We start from the raw sequence: 19,315 nt of genomic DNA, 5'->3' as shown, positions 1-19,315 counted from the left end.
GTGGGCTGCGCAATATACTACGTAGGCTGGGCAATATTCTACGTGGGCTGCGCAATATACTACGTGGGCTGCGCAATGTACACCGTGGGCTGTGCTTTGTACACCGTGGGCTGCGAAATATATTACGTGGGCTGCGCAATATACAACGTGGGCTGCGCAATATACTACGTAGGCTGGGCAATATTCTACGTGGGCTGCCCAATATACTACATGGGCTGCGCAATATACTACGTGGGCTGCGCAATGTACTATGTGGGCTGCGCAATGTACTACGTGGGCTGCGCAATGTACTATGTGGGCTGTGCAATGTACTACGTGGGCTGGGCAATATACTACGTGGGCTGCGCAATATACGTGTACTGCGTGGGCTGCGCAATGTACTGCGTGGGCTGCGCAATGTACTGCGTGGGCTGCGCAATGTACTGCGTGGGCTGTGCTATACACTACGCATACATATTCTAGAATTCCTAATGCGTTAGAATCGGGTCACCATCTAGTTCTTGATAACCAGCATTGCTGAAGCTGACAGCTGAGGGTTGCAGCTCGCAGCTGTGAGGGTTGCCTGGCTGGTTATTAAAAATGCGGGGGACCCACACTGTTTTTTTAAATAATTTACAGCGCAGGAGCCGGCTGATGAATACTCCCATCAGACGCTCCGGTTCTCACTGTTATTAGCGGCAGCAGGTGTCGAATGATGAGAGCAGTAGTCCCTTCAGCTGACACCAGCGACTGAAGGTAAACTTTATACCTCCGATCACAGCTGCACGCTCATGCTGTCTTTTGACATCGTGGGAGCTGCGACTGTCTGACCGGCGGGGAAGATATTACCGCTGATCAGAAGCGGTGTTTGACACGCTGTAATGCACATGGCAGTGTGGCAAACACTGTATGTTCGGGCCCCCAGTTCAAATGAAAGGGGTTCGGGTCCGCTGCTCAGTGTCTCTGCTGGAGGACAGGCTGTATAGTCACATCATTTGACCGTGCAGCCTGCCAACTAGATGTAGCAAAGCTGACTGTGAGGTCGCATCCTGCTGTCCTTGACTTTTCTGCAGCAAATACGCTGCAAAAAAAGTCAACCTGCGTGTTTTAAGCGTTTTTTTCACCATCCAGTCAATGGGTGAAAAAACGCTCCAAAAATACTGAAAGAAGTGGCATGCCCTGTCAAAAAAAATGCAGCACAGCACACAATCCTGATGCCAAAATATCCAATGCGTGTGCATGAGATTTCTGAAAATCTCATAGGCTTTGCTGGTACTGTAAAAAGCAGCTTAAAAGTACCAATAAAAATCGCAGCAAAAACCCCTAGTGTGAACATAGCCTAAGGGCAAAGACCAGGAAGAAAGGAATACATGGTATATACATAGTTTAAAGGTGTATACAGATGGTGGATCTATATAGGGCAAAGCATTAACTCTTTAGATTGTGTCACAGAAGGGTGTAAACAATAAGTATAAAAAGGAAATATTGTGCTAAAGAGTGGCAAGTACGATAATTCACATTTATCCTTGGCACGTGTCACTTTATGTAACTCTTTATGGTATTTGAGCCAACACCTCTGTTTGGTAGTGTTTCTATAGTGCTGTCAAAGTGGGGTCGAGCTATGTCCAGTAGTTGGATTATGTCTAATATTCTGTGTGGTAATATTTGTTTTGTCCTTGTTTGCTCATACTTGTCACTCCTTAGCACAATATGTCCCTTTATATTTATTGTTTACAGCCTTCTGTGACACAATCTAAGGAGTTAATGCAATGCATTATGTAGATGCACCATCTGTATACACCTTTACACTATGTACAGGTCCTTCTCAAAAAATTAGCATATAGTGTTAAATTTCATTATTTACCATAATGTAATGATTACAATTAAACTTTCATATATTATAGATTCATTATCCACCAACTGAAATTTGTCAGGTCTTTTATTGTTTTAATACTGATGATTTTGCATACAACTCCTGATAACCCGAAAAACCTGTCTCAATAAATTAGCATATTTCACCCATCCAATCAAATAAAAGTGTTTTTTAACAACAAACAAAAAACCATCAAATAATAATGTTCAGTTATGCCCTCAATACTTGGTGGGGAATCCTTTGGCAGAAATGACTGCTTCAATGCGGCGTGGCATGGAGGCAATCAGCCTGTGACACTGCTGAGATGTTATGGAGGCCCAGGATGCTTCAATAGCGGCCTTAAGCTCATCCAGAGTGTTGGGTCTTGCGTCTCTCAACTTTCTCTTCACAATATCCCACAGATTCTCTATGGGGTTCAGGTCAGGAGAGTTGGCAGGCCAATTGAGCACAGTAATACCATGGTCAGTAAACCATTTACCAGTGGTTTTGGCACTGTGAGCAGGTGCCAGGTCGTGCTGAAAAATGAAATCTTCATCTCCATAAAGCATTTCAGCCGATGGAAGCATGAAGTGCTCCAAAATCTCCTGATAGCTAGCTGCATTGACCCTGCCCTTGATGAAACACAGTGGACCAACACCAGCAGCTGACATGGCACCCCACACCATCACTGACTGTGGGGACTTGACACTGGACTTCAGGCATTTTGGCATTTCCTTCTCCCCAGTCTTCCTCCAGACTCTGGCACCTTGATTTCCGAATGACATGCAAAATTTGCTTTCATCAGAAAAAAGTACTTGGGACCACTTAGCAACAGTCCAGTGCTGCTTCTCTGTAGCCCAGGTCAGGCGCCTCTGCCGCTGTTTATGGTTCAAAAGTGGCTTTACCTGGGGAATGCGGCACCTGTAGCCCATTTCCTGCACACGCCTGTGCACGGTGGCTCTGGATGTTTCCACACCAGACTCAGTCCACTGCTTCCTCAGGTTCCCCAAGGTCTGGAATCGCTCCTTCTCCACAATCTTCCTCAGGGTCCGGTCTCCTCTTCTCGTTGTACAGCGTTTTCTGCCACATTGTTTCCTTCCAACAGACTTACCATTGAGGTGCCTTGATACAGCACTCTGGGAACAGCCTATTTGTTGAGAAATTTCTTTCTGGGTCTTACCCTCTTGATTGAGGGTGTCAATGATGGCCTTCTTGACATCTGTCAGGTCGCTAGTCTTACCCATGATGGGGGTTTTGAGTAATGAACCAGGCAGGGAGTTTATAAAAGCCTCAGGTATCTTTTGCGTGTGTTTAGAGTTAATTAGTTGATTCAGAAGATTAGGATAATAGGTCGTTTAGAGAACCTTTTCTTGATATGCTAATTTATTGAGACAGGTTTTTTGGGTTATCAGGAGTTGTATGCCAAAATCATCAGTATTAAAACAATAAAAGACCTGACAAATTTCAGTTGGTGGATAATGAATCTATAATATATGAAAGTTTAATTGTAATCATTACATTATGGTAAATAATGAAATTTAACACTATATGCTAATTTTTTGAGAAGGACCTGTATATACGGTGTATTCCTTTCTTCCTGGTCTTTGCCCTTAATTAAAATGGAGTTTGGTGTGGACGCACATGCGGTGAGCTCCACTGTCATGATTGTTGCTGACGACGCTCGGCACTAACGTCACTGGCGATTTCCCCCATACCCGCTGCGTCTCAAGCAAATGCCGGAAGCAGCAATGGAAATGGCCTGAGCTTGCACCGTGCATGCACCACTATCCACCTCACTCCTGCCACAGCTGCTATGAGACACGGCAGCGTGTATTATATTAAGTGATGAACACCTGAACTGGCTCCCATATAATGCTGACATGACACACAGGCAGCCACAGCCCCCGAGGAAGCCCACGCGAAACGCGCGTTGGGGCTGCCAGCTTTTGCACATTTCCATATGGGCAATATGGGTAAGATGACCTTCTGCCATGCATTTTCTCTCCCATCCTCCACCAGTGTATGTGGATTCACCTTTATAATCTAACGCATAGGATTTACATTTCCCTTTGCCTCTTGATATTATCTGCATACAATGGTTTGTCTCCCGGTACAGATCTCTGCGGTCCCCATTGCTCTCAGTACAGACCCCTGCAGTCCCCGCTGCTCCCGGTACAGATCCCTGCAGTCCCCACTGCTTCCGGTATAAATCTCTTTGGTCCACGCTGCTCCTGGTACAGATCTCTGCAGTCCCCAATACTCCCAGTACAGATCCCTATGGTTCCTGCTGCTCCTGGTACAGATCCCTGCAGTCCCCATTGCTCCCAGTACAGATCCCTATGGTTTCCGCTGCTCCTGGTACAGATTCCTGCGGTCCCCGTTGCTCCTGGTACAAATCCCTGCAGTCCCCACTGCTCCCAGTACAAATCCCTGCTGTCCCCGCTGCTGTCGGTACAAATCCCTGTGGTTCCCGCTGCTCCCAGTACAGATCCCCGCTGCTCCCGGTACAGATCTCTGCAGTCCCCATTGCTCTCGGTACAGATCCCTGCGGTCCCCGCTGCTCCTGGTACAGATCCCTGCAGTCACCACTGCTCCCGTTAGGCTACGTTCACATTTGCGTTGTGCGCCGCTGCGTCGGCAACGCAATGCACAACGCAAATAAAAATGCACCAAAACGCACGCAAAAACGCTGCGTTTTGCGATGCATGCGTAGTTTTTTGCCGAAATTTGGACGCAAGAAAAATGCAACTTGTTGCGTTTTCTGCGCCCGACGCTTGCGGCAAAAAAAACGCATGCGTCGCACAACGCATGTCCATGCGTCCCCCATGTTAAATATAGGGGCGCATAACGCATGCGTCGCCACAGCGTTTCCCAACGCTGCGTCGGGAAACGCTAATGTGAACGTAGCCTTACAGATCCCTGCGGTCCCCATTGCTCTCAGTACAGATCCCTGCGGTTCCCGCTGCTCCCAGTACAGATCCCCGCTGCTCCCGATACAGATCACTGCAGTCCCCATTGCTCTCGGTACAGATCCCCGCTGCTCCCGATACAGATCTCTGCATTCCCCATTGCTCTCGGTACAGATCCCTGCAGTCCCGGCTGCTCCCGGTACAGATCCCTGTGGTCCCCGTTGCTCCTGGTACAGATCCCTGCAGTCACTGCTGCTCCCGGTACAAATCCCTGCGGTCCCCACTGCTGACTATATCCCATTTAGAGAAGGTACCATTTAGGACTCTGTTTCTGGTCTTTTAACCAGTTCCATACACATCTGCCTATAGTTTTTCCTAGTTCCTGCTTTTCGAGGTTCCGTAGAAGACTGTTGTGTGGTTCAGTATCATATGCCTTTGCTCCTTTGCAAAGTCCAGATAAATCACATCAGCCGCTTGGCCAACATCCAGTTTTGCACTTAACTTCTCATAGAAACCCAACATGTTGGTTAGACATAATCTTTCACGAGTCTGTGCTGGTTGTCAGTTATTATATTATTCTCTGCAATATATTTTTATAGGTCATCTCTATAATGCCCTCTAACTTTGCACACAACTGATGTCAGACTTACCGAACAGCAGAGGGTGTGGGCCCACTGCACCACTAGCCGGGCTTACCCTAGAGGGGCGTAACTATGTGGCAACCTGAGCTTCACTAGAGACTATGATGGTGAGGATAGGCTTGGCTGCAAGTAGTCACCAGGTACCAGTCCATGGCAGTCCCCGAACCTGCAGTAGATATGATCAGATGTGGTCAGACAGTTTGAGGTTGGGGTGGATAGCACAAAATCAGAATATGATCCCGGGGTCAGGAATGGAGATATCAGACAAAAATGAGCAAACAAGCAGGGTCAGTAACAGGAGAGACAAAATAGGAAACCACCAAGACAGGTAACTAGAAACGGTCTGTGACTAGGAATCTAAGTTCAAGCAAGCTATGGAGGGAGGAGCTGCCTAATATATCCTCTGCTTGCAAAGAATAGGCCAGGAAAACAAAACTCTGCAGGACATAGCAGGGTTAAATTCCTGCAGAGTCTGCCCACCTGTATAGACAGGCAGAGAAAGCAGCAAAGCAGGGTTTATTGTATGAGGCAGCTCAGTGAGACAGCCTGACATGGGGACGAGCAGAACGGCCTACGCAGTGAGTAGGACAACAATGGCAAGGCGTACAAGTTTCTGGCTTGACACCTGGATCCGTATTCTTATTTCCAGAAACAGGAAATAATCTTGTGAACAAATAAGTATAACTTACTGCAACGCGCCCTGTAGAAGAAGCTAAACTGACACGGCAGCATCAGGGTGGCAGCCTGGGTACACAGGAGTCTCTTACCACTGCAGTAAGTTATACTTAACATCATTTGTTCACAAGATTATTTCCGGTTTCTGATTTTTTTGCTTTTGAATTTATATGCCAACAACATGGAAGGTTGATTTTTACATGGGGTTCCTTGGTTTTAAAGGCATTTATACCACCTAATACAAAATACAGGACCCCATCCTGACCTTCACTTACCAACCCGCACTAAGAACTTTCACCACAATAAGCTAATATACAGTACAGACCAAAAGTTTGGACACACTTTCTCATTTAAAGATTTTTATGTATTTTCATGACTATGAAAATTGTAAGTTCACACTGAAGGCATCAAAACTATGAATTAACACATGTGGAATTATATACTTAACAAAAAAGTGTGAAACAACTGAAAATATGTCTTATATTCTAGGTTCTTCAAAGTAGCCACCTTTTGCTTTGATGACTGCTTTGCACACTCTTGGCATTCTCTTGATGAGCTTCAAGAGGTAGTCACCGGGAATGGTCTTCCAACAATCTTGAAGGAGTTCCCAGAGATGCTTAGCACTTGTTGGCCCTTTTGCCTTCACTCTGTGGTCCAGCTCACCCCAAACCATCTCGATTGGGTTCAGGTCTGGCGACTGTGGAGGCCAGGTCATCTGGCGTAGCACCCCATCACTCTGCTTCTTGGTCAAATAGCCCTTACACAGCCTGGAGGTGTGTTTGGGGTCATTGTCCTGTTGAAAAATAAATGATGGTCAAACTAAACCGGATTGAATAGCATGCCGCTGCAAGATACTGTGGTAGCCATGCTGGTTCAGTATGCCTTCAATTTTGAATAAATCCCCAACAGTGTCACCAGCAAAGCAACCCTCACACCGTCACACCTCCTCCTCCATGCTTCACGGTGGGAACCAGGCATGTAGAGTCCATCCGTTCACCTTTTCTGCATCTCACGAAGACACGGTGGTTGGAACCAAAGATCTCAAATTTTGACTCATCAGACCAAAGCACAGATTTCCACTGGTCTAATGTCCATTCCTTGTGTTCTTTAGCCCAAACAAGTCTCTTCTGCTTGTTGCCTGTCCTTAGCAGTGGTTTCCTAGCAGCTATTTTACCATGAAGGCCTGCTGCACAAAGTCTCCCCTTAACAGTTGTTGTAGAGATGTGTCTGCTGCTAGAATTCTGTGTGGCATTGACCTGGTCTCTAATCTGAGCTGCTGTTAACCTGTGATTTCTGAGGCTGGTGACTCGGATAAACGTATCCTCAGAAGCAGAGGTGACTCTTGGTCTTCCTTTCCTGGGGCGGTCCTCATGTGAGCCAGTTTCTTTGTAGCCCTTGATGGCTTTTGCAACTGCACTTGGGGACACTTTCAAAGTTTTCCAAATTTTTCACACTGACTGACCTTCATTTCTTAAAGTAATGATGGCCACTCGTTTTTCTTTACTTAGCTGCTTTTTTCTTGCCATAATACAAATTCTAACATTCTATTCAGTAGGACTATCAGCTGTGTATCCACCAGACTTCTGCACAACACAACTGATGGTCCCAACCCCATTTATAAGGCAAGAAATCCCACTTATTAAACCTGAAAGGGCACACCTGTGAAGTGAAAATCATTCCCGGTGACTACCTCTTGAAACTCATCAAGAGAATGCCAAGAGTGTGCAAAGCAGTCATCAAAGCAAAAGGTGGCTACTTTGAAGAACCTAGAATGTAAGACATAATTTCAGTTGTTTTTTTTTTGTTAAGTATATAATTCCACATGTGTTAATTCATAGTTTTGATGCCTTCAGTGTGAACTTACAATTTTCATAGTCATGAAAATACAGAAAAATCTTTAAATGAGAAGGTGTGTCCAAACTTTTGGTCTGTATTGTATATCAGGACTAGAGAATCTCTCAGCACTAATTGCTCTTTATCAAATGAAATACTAATTACTGCCTTATTACACACTTTTGAACTACCAGCATTACATATATATATATTTTTTGGCTCAGTATTTCTCTGGGCTGCTTGTAGAGATAACTGTCTGCTTGCTTTTTAACTCTTTCATATTGTTATAATCAATACATTTTGACTACTTCTGAAATATATTGACTACTGTGCCTTCATGTACAGAGATCAAACATCTCGGGAAGTGTTATTATATCTTGATTTGGAGATGTCATTCACCTATATATGACAGAGTGCATTCACAGTAACATAGTCAGGTTCAACTTGTAACATTAGCATTACTGCTGTAACAGTAAAGAAGCCTTTTCCTATACTAAATATAATATAATATAATAAAAAAAAAAAAAAAAAAGGTTCCTCGCATCATGTTCTCATACACTTTATGCAGTATTAGCCCTCTGTGTCTGTACTGCTACATACTGGTTCATGCAGCTTTACATGAACACCTGAGCCTTACACTATAGCCGGTCCGAATAACTAAAGCAATTGTTACCATCCACCTCTCGTGTCTCCCCTTTTCCTCATAGTTTGTAAGCTTACGAGCAGGGCCCTCACTCCTCCTGGTATCTGTTTTGAACTGTATTTCTGTTATGCTGTAATGTCTATTGTCTGTACAAGTCCCCTCTATAATTTGTAAAGCGCTGCGGAATATGTTGGCGCTATATAAATAAAAATTATTATTATTATTATTACTGATGGACTGTCACGATATTGTATGAAATATCATATAAGTTTAGTTTCTCTTGTTAGCCAGGCGGTTGGCTAAAACCCCCCCTTCCCTTTCACTCAGGCAAGAGCCTGTCTTGTCAATGCATGTGGGGGAGTTTTATTGCCGAAAGGTATTTACGACTAGGCTCAAATCTTCCTCTAGCAGAGAACTGTTTGTTTCCAGAAATCCATGAGAGTCCTTTGTTCCAATATGATAAGATATTGGGCCAACTACTGGGCGTAAGAGAATATTAATTAGATATTGCTAAAGTCCATCGGAGCCTCTATCCATCACGGTAAACCTGAGCTTCTAACTCCATCAGGTATAAAGGTAGGGATTTCTCTGTAATGACGCATCACACATATGACATTTTTGATCTCATTAGAATGCCAATGTTAATACGAGATGAATGCTGGGTTTGTTATGACCATGACATGTTCTGTAGCGGAGTTACAAGCATTAGAGAAATTTAGGAAAGTTAGTTTAAACTGAAAAGGTAGGAGGGTCTGGGATAGCCAGCCCTTTTGGTGATGTCACCAAGCTGAGCTATAACGGTTTTGCCAGACTCCAGCAGTCAGTCTGCTGCTGGAAGCCATGTGAGTCTGACCTGAAGAGCTGTTCCTAACCAGTCCTAATGCACTGGGACATATGGACCTAGCCTGGTTGCCTGAACTGATATGAACTGAGAACATGTGAGTTGTACCTTTTATTTAATCCCTGTTTATTTTATAATTATCTTGTACTTATTTTCAATTGTCTCATATTGTAACATCTTTAAATGACTTATGCTATAAACACTGCCTGAAACTTTTGATGGAGTATAATATTTAATACTAGAGTCGTTCTTCATGCTCTAAAACGTACCCTAAGTCTCCTGAAGGGAATTAGGCTACTGTTTTGGGTTAGCTTCGGACCCGTTTAATCGAAGCTGGTGGCAGCAATACCGTGTGCCGGCCTTTGGGTGTCGTTGTAGCGACTGCGGCGTTGATCATTATTGTTCCTGCCTGAGTGGGAGTAGTTATCGCGTCGCTGCAGCGTGCCCAATAGCCAGTACATAGCAGGCAGCCTTTCTGGCTACTAATGACCCCAGGTGCAGTACCTAATCTGACCTGAGAGTAAGGGGGGCACCAGAGAGCTGCAAGTCTTAAGTGGAACTGTAAGCAGGATATACATAAATCCCTGCAGTTCGTGGTATATTGAAGAGCAGTGGGATACCTAAAATAAGCCCCTGCTGTAAACTAAGAGGTCAATAGCCTTGTGTGTGTTTTTCATCACATTGTGGAGTGGAGGGATAACTAAGATAAGCCCCCCTGCACATGTGATAGCCGTCTGTTGGCCTAAAGTCACCCCGACCCGTGACGTAGGGGTGACGGTCACGGTGTGAATCGTGACATGGACCATAATTCTTCAACCTCATGGTGATAGTAATTTGGAGTTTAATGTTCTTGTGACCATCTCTAAGTGTAAACTACAACTTATAGATGTGAATATCTGGGGTACATAGTAGCACATTGTATGGTTATGGGATAAAGAGAGGTGAGGAACGGGTCACCACCGAAGAATTATGGATTTCAGGGTTAACGTCTTTCATTAATCAAAATTCCCTCTACATCTGTATTACAGCTTGCTGTAGTGACCAAGATCCTGCACCTGATCGAAGAAACGCAATTCCACCATGTCTGTGGTGCCCAAAGAAAACAACTACACACCGCACAACTACAGCACAAACCACTGCACATACTAACCACACGACTATGCCTCCTACCACTGCTCATACCAACCACACAACTATGCCTCCTACCACTGCTCATACCAACCACACAACTATGCCTCATACTACTACACACACTAACTACACCAGTACACCCCATCCAACTGGCCATACCAACCACACATCTACACCTCATCCAACTGGCCATACCAACCACACATCTACACCTCATCCAACTGGCCACACCAACCACACATCTACACCTCATCCAACTGGCCATACCAACCACACATCTACACCTCATCCAACTGGCCACACCAACCACACATCTACACCTCATCCAACTGGCCATACCAACCACACATCTACACCTCATCCAACTGGCCACACCAACCACACATCTACACCTCATCCAACTGCCCATACAAATCAGACATCACTTCCGGTCACAACGATGCCTCCTTCTACAGAATATGTTGTTAATGGCACTACAGGCGTATGCTTGAGGATGACGGCATCTTTCAAAATATCATATAACGACACGAAGACGTCAGAGGTAAATTGGGGACTTTTTTACATTGGGCAATTTTCATATAAAATATTGTGATGCTGACTAAAACTTCACAATCATAAAACAATTGCACGGGTGACAGTGAGTGATTGGAGAGAACCTGCTTTTTTTGGCACTGATCGAATCGTCTTGACTATTTACCATCTGATAGTCGTTAGCAGATAAAACATGAGGAAAGTCAAGGGATTTCTAAAGTGGTGGAATACAGCAAATACTACGTGGCCTGTGCTATATACTATGTGGCTGCTATATACATATATATTGTAGAATACCCGATGCGTTAATACAGGCCACGCAATATATAACAGTGGCCACACAGTATATAACACAGCCCAAACAGTATATAACACAGCCCACATACTATATAACACAACCCACGCAGTATATAGCAGCCACGCAGTATATAACACAGGCCACGCAGTATATAACACAGGGCACGTAGTATATAGCACATCCCACGCAGTATATCACACAGCCCACGGACTATATAACACAGCCCACGTACTATATAACACAGCCCACGTAGTATATAACACAGGCGACGCAGTATATAACACAGGCGATGCAGTATATAACACAGCCCATGTAACATATAACACAGGGCACGAAGTATATAGCACAGCCCACGGAGTATATCACACAGCCCACGGAGTATATAACACTGCCCATGTAGTATATAGCAGCCACACAGTATATAACACACCCCAAGTAGTATATAGCAGTGTGGGCACCATATCCCTGTTAAAAAAAATAATTAAAATAAAAAATAGTTATATACTCACCCCCTAGGATCCAGCGAATCCCTGCGCGCGGCTGCCACCATATTCCGTTCCCAGGATGCATTGCAAAATTACCCAGATGACTTAGCGGTCTCGCGAGACCACTAAGTCTTCTGGGTAATTTCGCAATGCATCTCTGGTAACGGAAGATGGTGGCCGGCGCCAGCGCATCGTCGGACGACGGAAGGTGAGAATAACAGGTTTTTTGTTTTTTATTATTTTTAACATTTCATCTTTTTACTATTGATGCAGCATAGGCAGCATCAATAGTAAAAAAGTTCGGAACACGCAGGGTTAATAGCAGCGGTTACGGAGTGCGTTACCCGCGGCATAACGTGGCCCGTTACCACTGGCATTAACCCTGTGTGAGCGGTGACTGGAGGGGATTATGGAGCGGGCGCCGGGCACTGACTGCAGGGGAGTAGGGGAGGGACTAATCGGACTGTGCCCATCGCTGATTGGTCGCGGCAGCCATGACAGGCAGCTGGCGAGACCAATGAGCGACGCGGGATGTCCGTTATGGAAGTTGCTGACAGAAAGACGGAAGTACCCCTTAGACAATTATATATATAGACAAGACCTGTGACTGAGACCAAGCTTTCTGACACTGGGCAGCACATTTCTCTCTAGAATCCCCTGATAGTCTTGAGATTTCCTTATACCCTGCACAGATTCTAGACACCCTGTGCCAGATGCAGCAAAGCAGCCCCAGAACATAACAGGCCTCCTCCATGATTCACAGTAGGGACAGTGTGTTTCTTCTTGATATTCTTCATTTTTCTGTCTGTGAACATACAGCTGATGTGCCTTGCCAAAAAGTTCCATTTTTGTCTGATCTGTCTATAGGACATTCTCCCAGAAGCTTTCTGGCTTGTTAACATGTAGTTTGGCTAATTCCATTCTGGCTTTTTATGATTTTTTTTCAACAATGATGTCCTCTTTGGTCGTCTCCCATGAAGTCTACTTTGGCTCAGATGACGGATGGTGCAATCTGACACTGATATTCCTTGAGCTTGAAGTTCACCTTTTATCTGTTTGGAAGATTTTCTGGCTCTTTTGTTACCATTCGTATTATCCGTCTCTTTGATTTGTCATCAATGTTCCTCCTGCGGCCACGTCCAGGGAGGTCGGCTACAGTCCATGGATCTTACATTTCTGAATAATATGTGCAGCTGTAGTCACAGGAACATCAAGCTGCTTGGAGATGTCTCATAACTTTTACCTTTAACGTGTTTGTCTATAATTTCCTTTCTAATCTCCTGAGACAACTCTTTCCTTCGCTTCCTCTGGTCCATGCTGAGTGTGATACACACCATGTCACCACACAGCACGGTGAGGATCTGTAGCCCTATATACCGGCCACGCACTGATTCCAGGTGTCGTAGCTGTTTTTCATTCTGACCCAAATGTCAGCTGACAGATCACCAGTGAGGGCCAAATTGTGGAGTTACGCCCGTCATTTTACAAGCGCGCTTGGAGACAAAAAGACACCTCACACATATCCTGTGAGCAAGTCACTTTTATCTGAAGTAATAGAGCAAGAAGCAATATTTTATACCATTTACACATAATGCATTTCAATGTAACTCATGTAGCCCCCACCATCACCCAGGGTCATACTTTATTTACCATAACCCAGAATATGCTGTACTGACTCTTGAGAACATACATGATAAGAAGTACAGTCTCCTTGAAGAGGAGACCGTCAGACTACTGAGTCAACAGATTCTAGTAATTCTAACACTTAAAGGCAAAAGGCACTTAAAGGCAAGGTAGCTAAAGGCAAACTATTAACCCTTCTATATCACAGGATTGTAGACCCCTGTGATGATAGTGGACACACCGCGATTTATCATGTCCTCTTATCACATTATTTTCAGGGGTACCACCATTTCTGTCCAGGCCTATTTCATGAGTTTTATTTTTTAAATTCTGTGGAAGCATGGTGAACAAGCAATGTCTGACTTTAATTTGTTCATTTTCATAGATCTTTTATTGATTATTACTTTTGTCAGATTCAAGTTATTTCTGTGACCATTGTGGGTTTTTCTGTCACTAAATGGGGGGAACCAACAATTTTGATCACGTGTGTGTGTGTGTGTATATATATATATATATATATATATATATATTGCCTGAAAGACAAAGGAAATGTGTCATCTTTAACTTTAGGACTTTTAGGGTATATTCTCACGGTCAGAAACTGGCAGCGCTTTGGACGCATCTCCGCAGTAAAGCCGCAGGTGCTGATGCACGCATATTGGAGACGAGATTTCTTCAAATCCCATCCACTATGCTGTAACACCTGGCCGCTGTGGATGTACGCAGAATCCAACCCACAGTTTACAGACCGTGGGAACATACTCTTAAGGCCCCTTCACATTTAGCGACGCTGCAGCGATACCGACAACGATCCGGATCGCTGCAGCGTCGCTGTTTGGTCGCTGGAGAGCTGTCACACAGACAGCTCTCCAGCGACCAACGATCCCAAAGTCCCCGGGTAACCAGGGTAAACATCGGGTTAATAAGCCCAGGGCCGCGCTTAGTAACCCGATGTTTACCCTGGTTACCAGCGTAAAAGTAAAAAAAACCAAACACTACATACTTACCTACCGCTGTCTGTCCCCGGCGCTCTGCTTCTCTGCACTCCTCCTGTACTGGCTGGGAGCACAGCGGCTGGAAAGCAGAGCGGTGACGTCACCGCTCTGCTTTCCGGCTGACCGACGCTCACAGCCAGTGCAGGAGGAGTGCAGAGCACAGCGCTGGAGGACAGTCAGTGGTAGGTAAGTATGTAGTGTTTGGTTTTTTTTTACTTTTACGCTGGTAACCAGGGTAAACATCGGGTTACTAAGCGCGGCCCTGCGCTTAGTTACCCGATGTTTACCCTGGTTACCAGTGAAGACATCGCTGGATCGGTGTCACACACGCCGATCCAGCGATGTCCACGGGAGATCCAGCGACGAAATAAAGTTCTGGACTTTGTTCAGCGACCAACGATCTCCCAGCAGGGGCCTGATCGTTGGTCGCTGACACACATAACGATTTCCTTAACGATATCGTTGCTACGTCACAAAAAGCAACGATATCGTTAACGATATCGTTATGTGTGAAGGTACCTTTAGAGATCATTTAAACTTCAACTTTGCTAACTAAACAATAATCGAACTTGCTACAGAGCGTTCATCCATCAAGTCGCCATGGCTCAAGTGTCAATCATCGCTTTTAGGGTAACTACCGTACTTGTCAATGTTACAAGATAGCTCACGCCCGTCAACTGGATCCTCAACCCTAATCCACCGTAACCTGCAACTTCTAAACTATGCTCTAAAAGTGTTATTGTGACGGTGTGAAGAGACTTACTCCCGCACATGCTGTATATGAATGACCTCGGTGGGTTCAAGGTGGAGCTGGCCGGCAGTTGCTCCACATCTGAGGTTATGGTGCATCATCTGAAATCCTACACCTGTCGTCTGACATTTCTGGCGCATGTGCGGTGAAGTAGTGGGTACTTGGATTCCTCTTCTTCTAGGTCAGTGGGTTCTGGTACCACCAGGGTCAGCACGGTATAAAATACACCCAGCTTCACTCATTTACAACCCCAAGGCACATGCACAGGAGTGACAGACTTGAGGTGACCCAGCCAGAGTGGACTGATTTCAGGGTCATCCTTGACTCTTTCATGGACTTTCTCCACCTCCTGACCCCACAAAGGCAATGAACATACAGTGCACGCTGGGATCACAAGTAATATTTTAGTTTATTCTGATCAATTACATAGAAAAAAAATAGGAATGAGGGGATGAGACAGGCAGCGGTGCCGGTTAAGAGATGAAAAAAAACAACTTTACATCTACACGTAATACAAATTATTTACATTTAAAATGATCTTGTAACATTGTAGCCCGACCTCCAATCATATCCAAAGCTCGGGTGATAAACTAGACACATCCCAAAAAGCATGCAGCTCTGGGTGTGATTGGAGGAGTTGGCTGATTAATCAATGACACCATGTAAGGGACACACTGAGAGTGCGACTAGACGGTAGATGGTAGCACAGCATGGGTACAAGAAAAATCAAATATGTACAAAGTTAAAAACTTTCTAAATTGTATCCTATAAACTGATGTTTTAAGAAAACAAAAGCTTCACAGGACTATGCAGTAATTGTACAATTCCTACTGTTCAGATTGTGAACCTACCAGAGCCGGACACTGAACCTTCTGGAAACTGCTCTGCAGACAAAGCCTGGCTGACCCTGACCTTTCCACAAGGACAAGTCACCATCACATTCAGCCAGGTATTGCCGAGGTGTCGTAGGTGGGCGATCAGCTGCGTGACAAGGGCAAGGGTAGCATTAGGGATCTCATAGAGCCACACTTGACAGTAACTAGCCAGAAAATAATTTGGGTGAAGAGTGGACACAATGCAGATATTTGCTGATAACTACATTTTTTGCTTCCACAGGATACCAAAGACAACAATTTCTTCCTGAATGAGGTTAATATAACCCTGAAGAGTTTAGGTAAAACGTGCAACAGCCTCTAAAATGCCAATCCTGTTCTCGGGTGTATTGTACCATAATAATCCTGCCCGTGTTCTGGAGCGTATCATCCTGTAGTAACTCTGCCTATGTTCTCGGGTGTAATTCTGCCTATTTTCTAGGGTGTATCATCCTCTAATAACCCTGCCCATTTTCTGGGGTGTCACGTCCTCTAATAACTCTGCCCGTGTCCTTGGATGTCTCGTCCAGTAATAACTCTGCCCGAGTTCTAAAATGTATCATCCTTTCATAATCCTGTCCATGTTCTGCAGTTTCTTGTCATCTAATAATTCTGCCCATGTTCTGGGGTGTATCATCCTGTAATAATTCTGCTCATGTTCTGGGGTGTCTGGTCCAGTAATAACTTTGCCTGTGTTCTCGGGTGTAATCCTGCCTATTTTCTAGGGTGTATCATCCTCTAACAACCCTGCCCATGTTCTGGGGTGTCTTGTCCAGTAATAACTCTGCCCGTGTCCTAAAATGTATCAACCTTTAATAATCCTGTCCATGTTCTGGGGTGTCTTGTCCTCTAATAACTCTGCCCGTGTTCTGGAGTTTCTTGTCCTCTAATAACTGTGCCCGTGTCCTGGGGTGTATCATCCTGTAATAACTCTGCCCGTGTTCTAAGATGTATCATCCTGTAATAACTCTGCCCGTGTTCTAAGATGTATCATCCTGTAATAACTCTGCCCGTGTTCTAAGATGTATCATCCTGTAATAACTCTGCCCGTGTTCTAAGATGTATCATCCTGTAATAACTCTGTCCTTGTTCTGAGGTGTATTGTCCTCTAGTAATTCTTCCCATGTTCTGGGTGTCTTGTCCTCTAATAATCCTGCTCATGTTCTGCAGTGTATCCTCATGTAATAACTCTGCCCTTGTTCTGAGGTGTATTGTCCTCTAATAATCCCGCTCATGTTTTGGTATGTCTTGTCCTCTAATCATGCTCATGTTCTAAGATGTATCATCCTGTAATAACTCTGCCCGTGTTCTAAGATGTATCATCCTGTAATAACTCTGCCCGTGTTCTAAGATGTATCATCCTGTAATAACTCTGCCCGTGTTCCAAGATGTATCATCCTGTAATAACTCTGCCCTTGTTCTAAGATGTATCATCCTGTAATAATCCTGCTCATGTTCTGAGGTGTATTGTACTCTAATAATTCTGCCCATGTTCTGGGTGTCTTGTCCTCTAATAATCCTACTCATGTTCTGCAGTGTATCCTCATGTAATAACTCTGCCCTTGTTCTGAGGTGTATTGTCCTCTAATAATCCCGCTCATGTTTTGGTATGTCTTGTCCTCTAATCATGCTCATGTTCTAAGATGTATCATCCTGTAATAACTCTGCCCGTGTTCTAAGATGTATCATCCTGTAATAACTCTGCCCTTGTTCTAAGATGTATCATCCTGTAATAATCCTGCTCATGTTCTGAGGTGTATTGTACTCTAATAATTCTGCCCATGTTCTGGGTGTCTTGTCCTCTAATAATCCTGCTCATGTTCTGCAGTGTATCCTCATGTAATAACTCTGCCCTTGTTCTAAGATGTATCATCCTGTAATAATCCTGCTCATGTTCTGAGGTGTATTGTACTCTAATAATTCTGCCCATGTTCTGGGTGTCTTGTCCTCTAATAATCCTGCTCATGTTCTGCAGTGTATCCTCATGTAATAACTCTGCCCTTGTTCTGAGGTGTATTGTCCTCTAATAATCCCGCTCATGTTTTGGTATGTCTTGTCCTCTAATCATGCTCATGTTCTAAGATGTATCATCCTGTAATAACTCTGCCCGTGTTCTAAGATGTATCATCCTGTAATAACTCTGCCCGTGTTCTAAGATGTATCATCCTGTAATAACTCTGTCCTTGTTCTGAGGTGTATTGTCCTCTAGTAATTCTTCCCATGTTCTGGGTGTCTTGTCCTCTAATCCTGCTCATGTTCTGCAGTGTATCGTCATGTAATAACCCTGCTCGTGTTCTAAGATGTATCATCCTGTAATAACTCTGCCCGTGTTCTAAGATGTATCATCCTGTAATAACTCTGTCCTTGTTCTGAGGTGTATTGTCCTCTAGTAATTCTTCCCATGTTCTGGGTGTCTTGTCCTCTAATCCTGCTCATGTTCTGCAGTGTATCGTCATGTAATAACCCTGCCCGTGTTCTGGGATATTGAATGTGAAACCCCTAAATTCCAGTTTGGTTTTTCAGAACCGGAGAAATTTGGTAATTCCAGTCTGAAAGCCATGGTCACTCCGCTTAGACGCTTCTTCTCTTGTGAAAAAGTGAACATTGAAGTTACCCCAAACGTGAGCTTCTCAGTCATGAATGTCAAGGCTCAGGCCTTTAAACTGGATGGTGGAAACTATGGAAGAGGTGAGCTTTCATCCTAGTAACGAGGGATGCATGATGGGAACGTTCTCCTAAGTCTTCAAGTACATAAATCCTTCTGGGGCTTAAGTAAGGGGAACCCACTATTTGCTGTGGAGTCTGATATTCCCAGTTCTTGTCTAGTATAAAACTCCATTATATTTGTATCTCCACAGAGATGAAATGCTCGGATGGATCGAAGAATATGACCGTCCCGATCGTGGTTGGGATCGTCCTTGTGGTGTTGATCCTGATTGTTGTGATTGCTTACATTGTTGCACGTCAGCGGAGTCACAGAGGCTACCAATCACTATGAGATGTGCTCAGCTAATCATTAAATACGTTGTTTGATGTATGTCCCCGTCTCAGTCTACGTTGGAGCAGGAGACCAGCCGGTAGATACATTCCCCATCTACAGGCCTAATTGATTCACACACACCAGGACAAGCCGATCTCAGCGCGGTACTCGCAGGGTCGCCACCTCTCATCTTGGAAGAAGCTGTAATGGACAGCTGGCAATGTATGATGTGTGCGTGTTTCTTGTAAACATGGCACATTATCTTTTGTGGCCGGG

General features: G+C 44.6%; 1 protein-coding gene across 2 annotated transcripts in view; it reads left to right on the top strand.

Moving 5' to 3' along the window:
• The window catches only part of CD68 (CD68 molecule), a 72,048-nt gene extending 52,952 nt beyond the window's left edge, over nucleotides 1-19,096 (top strand). Inside the window, exons 1-6 of one of the 2 annotated variants that reach the window (XM_069767572.1) lie at nucleotides 9,360-9,470; nucleotides 10,402-11,045; nucleotides 16,026-16,136; nucleotides 16,304-16,361; nucleotides 18,583-18,747; nucleotides 18,918-19,096. In XM_069767572.1, the coding sequence (XP_069623673.1) occupies nucleotides 10,533-11,045; nucleotides 16,026-16,136; nucleotides 16,304-16,361; nucleotides 18,583-18,747; nucleotides 18,918-19,057 (987 nt within the window). In that variant the 5' untranslated portion in view covers nucleotides 9,360-9,470; nucleotides 10,402-10,532 and the 3' untranslated portion in view covers nucleotides 19,058-19,096. Of the gene's footprint in view, nucleotides 1-9,359; nucleotides 9,471-10,401; nucleotides 11,046-16,025; nucleotides 16,137-16,303; nucleotides 16,362-18,582; nucleotides 18,748-18,917 lie in introns of those variants that run through there. The other variant, XM_069767571.1, reaches the window with a different exon arrangement.
• The last annotated feature ends 219 nt before the right edge of the window (nucleotides 19,097-19,315 follow it).

The sequence above is a fragment of the Ranitomeya imitator genome, chromosome 4 (assembly GCF_032444005.1).
Source record: "Ranitomeya imitator isolate aRanImi1 chromosome 4, aRanImi1.pri, whole genome shotgun sequence".
NCBI classification, from domain to species: Eukaryota; Metazoa; Chordata; class Amphibia; order Anura; family Dendrobatidae; genus Ranitomeya; species Ranitomeya imitator.
This window is presented reverse-complemented; position numbering and strand designations above follow the sequence as displayed.